The sequence below is a fragment of the Monodelphis domestica genome, chromosome 7, assembly GCF_027887165.1.
Source record: "Monodelphis domestica isolate mMonDom1 chromosome 7, mMonDom1.pri, whole genome shotgun sequence".
NCBI lineage: Eukaryota > Metazoa > Chordata > Mammalia > Didelphimorphia > Didelphidae > Monodelphis > Monodelphis domestica.
Window position 1 is genome coordinate 211354630 of NC_077233.1, and position 4984 is coordinate 211359613.

The window sequence follows — 4984 nt, forward strand, 5'->3', positions numbered from 1 at the left end:
GGGAGGAGGGAGCAAGGGGGAGTGGCTTTTCCTTTTTAATCAAGTCTCTTTAAAAGGGGGGGGGGGACCTGGCTTCCTGCCGCACCGCTGACTTCTGCAAAGCTGCCTCTCTAACCATTGCCTTTTATGGTAATAATGAAAGGCAAGAGAGCTGGGACTTCCTTTGTCCCAAGTCTCTAAGGCGAGAAATGCAAGCGGGCACTCCCCCTAGCGGCCAAAGGGGAGCAGTGCATTCAATACTGACAGGAAGCTCGAGAAGGAAAAAGGGTGGGGAGTGGTCCCTCCAATCTGCTTGGTCATCGCTCTATGCTCCAATCTCCTAAGCATCTCCTAAGGTGGGGATGAAGGCACCTGTAGGCTTGATGGTGTGCCTTACCTTCTTGCCTGCTGCCCTGTAAATGTGGCATGCCAGTGGACAATTATATTTATTTTGCTTTTGGATTCAAATATTAAAACCTTCCCCCCTTTTTCTAACAGTTCGCCATGGATGATGATATTGCTGCGCTCGTTGTTGACAATGGATCCGGTATGTGCAAAGCTGGCTTTGCAGGAGATGATGCCCCTCGGGCTGTCTTCCCTTCCATTGTGGGGCGCCCCAGACATCAGGTATGCATTATATAGCTTTATCAAATGGATATTTTTGAAGGGAAGGGGGGCAAGTGGCTTTGATAGCAAATGACCCTGCAGAGATTCTCCAAGGAGTCTAGACTATTTTGATAACAAAGTATATCAAAAAACCTTGAGCCAAGAGAAGTCAACAGGTCTTTGAAACTTAACCTATTTCTTTGTTGCCTAGAGAACCCTCTTACTAAAAACTGTTGGTTTTAAGAGCATTCCTAATGGTTTGGATTTTGGCAGTTCTTCTTGGGGAAGATTTTAGTTCCATTATCTGAAAAGGGTTGAACTTCCAGGTTGAAAAATTGAGACCCATAAATTTAAATTTATAAAGTCAAAATTGACAGTGTCATTTTTTCCTCTCTAGGGTGTGATGGTGGGTATGGGCCAGAAAGACAGCTATGTGGGGGATGAGGCCCAGAGCAAGAGAGGTATTCTGACCCTGAAGTACCCCATTGAACACGGTATTGTCACCAACTGGGATGACATGGAGAAGATCTGGCATCATACTTTCTACAATGAGCTCCGTGTGGCCCCTGAAGAGCACCCTGTACTGCTCACAGAAGCCCCCCTGAACCCCAAAGCCAACAGAGAAAAGATGACACAGGTATGTCTGGACTTATTAGGGTTCCAAAATTCTTAAGCCTCTTCAGCTTCATCCATTTATTATCAAGTCTTTATATCCTGCTTCACTTTTCTTTTTTTCTTTGCCATTATCTAGGGTTTTCCTTCTCTGACCTGAATCTTCTCTTTGGATATCTACAGGTTCTGTTTGCTTTTTCTGAACTGGCTTTTTTTCCCCTCCCTTTTCACTAGCAATTGGAATTGATTGTCTAGGTACTAACAGCTCACTTGTCTTGAGTGACTCAATCTAAACTATACCAGCTTTTGCCATAGGCTGGTATATCTATATAAAAAGACTGGATCTTAGAACAGTTTTTCAAAGATTAAAAAAAATTTTTTTGACTGTAGGGTACTTACAAATCTACAAGGACGTGTTGCACACCTGCATGATTATCCTAGTTTTGCTATGTTAAATCTTTTGGAGTAAGTCACCTACTCATGTAACTGTTTTATTCTGTTTCTAGATCATGTTTGAGACCTTCAACACCCCAGCTATGTACGTTGCCATCCAGGCTGTGCTGTCCCTGTATGCCTCTGGTCGTACCACTGGTATCGTGATGGACTCCGGTGATGGTGTGACCCACACTGTGCCCATCTATGAAGGTTATGCCCTTCCCCATGCCATTCTCCGTCTGGATCTGGCTGGCCGTGATCTGACGGATTACCTCATGAAGATCCTGACCGAGAGAGGGTACAGTTTCACCACCACAGCTGAGAGGGAAATCGTGCGTGACATCAAGGAGAAGCTGTGTTACGTGGCCCTCGACTTTGAGCAGGAGATGGCCACTGCTGCATCCAGCTCTTCTCTGGAGAAGAGCTACGAGCTCCCTGATGGTCAGGTTATCACCATTGGCAATGAGAGGTTCCGGTGCCCAGAGGCTCTCTTCCAGCCATCTTTCTTAGGTGAGGCTTTTCTTCCAACAATCTTCCCTCTGTCAGAAAAATGGGGTTGGGGGCAGCAGGGTTGACTCAGTGGATTGAGTTAGGTCCAGAGAAGGATCCTGGGTTTAAATGTCTAGCTTTGTGACAGTGGACAAGTCACTTAATCCCATTCCCTGGTCCTTGCCTTGAAAATTGGTTCCAAACAATATTGTTTGCAAGATTAATAAAATTTTCTCTTCCTTCTCCCTTTCTCCTTTTCTCTATGTAGGCATGGAGTCCTGTGGAATCCATGAAACTACTTTCAACTCAATCATGAAGTGTGATGTTGACATCCGTAAGGATTTGTATGCCAATACCGTATTGTCTGGTGGTACCACCATGTACCCAGGCATTGCTGACAGGATGCAGAAGGAGATTACAGCCCTAGCCCCCAGCACAATGAAAATCAAGGTGAGTTTGTTAGCAGAAACTGCCTCAGGGGACAGACGGTGCTTTGAGAGTACATCATTATTCCCTGTTAGGGAATTTAATTAAAATTTTACAAAATTTAAATTTTGGGAGCAGGCAGATTTGCCCCCTCCATCTATTTTCCATGTAATATGCACTTTATTAATAAATACAATTCAAACAAGTCAGGTATTTTAAGTAGAGGAAAATTGCTTCTTAAAACATCAGGGCAGTCTACTAGGGCAAACCTGTTCTGAAGTGACTTGGATCTACTACGAGTTAACTTGGTGCTCATCCCCGGCCCCCCCTTTTTTTTCTTTTATAGATCATTGCCCCACCTGAGCGCAAATACTCTGTCTGGATTGGAGGCTCCATCCTGGCCTCCCTCTCCACCTTCCAACAGATGTGGATCAGTAAGCAGGAGTATGATGAATCTGGGCCTTCCATTGTCCACCGCAAATGCTTCTAAATGGACTGTTGGTGTTTTTTTCTTGGTTGTTTTTTTTTTTGTCAAAGGGTGTGACATGATAATTGCCCAAAAAAAGAGATGAGATTGGCATGGCTTTATTTGTTTTTTTGTTTTTTGTTTTTTTGGCGCTTGACTCAGGATTTAAAAACTGGAACGGTGAAGGTGATGAGCAGTCTAAAGTAATGTTGGAGGCAAACATCCCCAAAGTTCTACAGTGCGTCTTCAGGACTCTGATTGTACATTTTTTTTAATAAGTCATTCCAAATATTGTATAATGCATTGTTACAGAGTTACTTGCCTCTATGAAGGCTGTCTTGCTCTATTCCCACAGGAGCAGAGCGACTTAACATAAATCCAGATCAGGGGGAGGGGGTGGGGGGTGGCAGTAGTATTGCTTTACGTGTAAATTATGTAATCCTTAAAAAAAAAACTTTTTGTATCTTCCGCCTTAATACTTGTTCCTCTTTTTTTTTTAATTGTCAGCCATAATGAATGGCTCCCTAAATTCTCTCCCTGCCCCCAACATAGATGTGAATGAAGACTTTAACAGTCTCCCTGGGAGTTAATGAGATTGGTGCCAGTACTTGGGGGAGGGGAGGAGCTTTACCTGTACACTGACTTAAGACCAGTTCAAATAAAAGTGCACACGTTAAAGAAACTTTGCCAATTGTGTTATGTGCTTTGCATGTTGTCTTACTGTTTTATACTTTCAATCTGGGATGATTCAAATTAGCTTGCTTTCAGTCCAATAGGAAACTTTCGACTTAATATGTTCAAGTTTTTGTTTCCATGGTTACATGTTTTTTCCCTCTCCCCTCCCAGAGCCAATAAGCAATTCCACTGGGTTAATCACTCAATACCTATTTCTGTGTTTGTATTTTAAAAGGAGAAAAATGCAGGGGGTTGTTTGAAATAGCTTGGGAAGAAGTTTTTTAAATCTTTTATCTTGCTCATTACTGGAGGTAGGCTGTAAAAGATTAATTTAGTGTTTCCCTGGCAGCATTGAGGTTAAATAATCAAATTGTTTATTCTCTCAAGCTATCTAGTTTGTTTCCTTCTAAATTGGGAACCGGGCTTGCTCTACATCCTCAACAAAGTCGGAGAAAATAGGTTAGCAAAAAAGATAGTTAATAAAATGAACTGAGACTGGGCTTAATCCTCCTTGCTTTTTATTGGGAAGTTCATAAAGTATAAGTAATAACGCAGCAAGGACTTAAACATGGACTCCTGAAACTTCTCAAGCTTCTATGCCCCTCTATCACCACCCTCTTGGCACTGTGGCACTATAATAATCAGGGTAATAGTAGACCTGCTTTTAAGTTAATGATGTTACATATATTTAAATTGGTAACAACTGACAAAGCTAAGATTAGGTTTCCAGGGAGTGTCAAGAACTCAAAACATTAGCAATAAAGAATTTGGGGGGGGGGAGCAGAAAGATGGCTGAGAAAGTGCTTGTGAGCGGGCTCCCTCCTGTGACATTAAATGGGGAAGGGAGGGAGTTTAGGGAAATCTTGGTACCCACACATCCATGGGGGCAGGGTGGCAGCTTTTACTACCCTTCTCACTTGCCTTGCATGCCACCTCTAACTGTCCTATGGCTTTGTGAATCCTGACATAAAGTGATGTTTACACTTGTTCCATGGACTTCTCCAGTTGGTTCCAACCCTCTTGGAACCATTTGCCAGAGACATCCAAGGTGGAATGGGAAGGTAATCATGAAGCTGAAAGGGGCCCTTGGAGGCTTTTCATATTTTTAATTGAAAATTTTTATTTCATTTAAAATATTTTTCCTCATGTTTTAAAAATTTGTTAATTTAAAATCTTCAATACTGTGCATTGGTTCCAAGGCAGAAGAGTTTGGGGAAAGAGCTAGTTAGTGGGGGAATAAGTGTCTTGCAGCCAGGAAGTGTCTGAGACCAGGACCTTCCATCTCTAGGTCTATCT

The 4984-nt window shown here is 42.6% G+C and overlaps 1 protein-coding gene across 1 annotated transcript; it reads left to right on the forward strand.

The window, feature by feature from the left end:
* The first annotated feature begins 217 nt into the window (after nucleotides 1-217).
* Nucleotides 218-3695, forward strand: ACTB (actin beta). The gene is made up of 5 exons (XM_001363445.5): nucleotides 218-606; nucleotides 983-1222; nucleotides 1704-2142; nucleotides 2390-2571; nucleotides 2894-3695. Exons 1-5 carry the CDS (start codon nucleotides 484-486, stop codon nucleotides 3035-3037), a joined length of 1128 nt encoding a protein of 375 aa, XP_001363482.1. The 5' UTR covers nucleotides 218-483; the 3' UTR covers nucleotides 3038-3695.
* Nucleotides 3696-4984: the final 1289 nt, after the last annotated feature.

Bases quoted from the DNA above. Each gene is read 5' to 3' on its own strand.
- ACTB (XM_001363445.5), top strand. From the start codon at position 484: ATGGATGATGATATTGCTGCGCTCGTTGTTGACAATGGATCCGGTATG. The intron at 2,143-2,389 runs GTGAGGCTTTTC...TTCTCTATGTAG, and splicing joins CTTCCAGCCATCTTTCTTAG to GCATGGAGTCCTGTGGAATC. The intron at 2,572-2,893 runs GTGAGTTTGTTA...TTTCTTTTATAG, and splicing joins CCAGCACAATGAAAATCAAG to ATCATTGCCCCACCTGAGCG.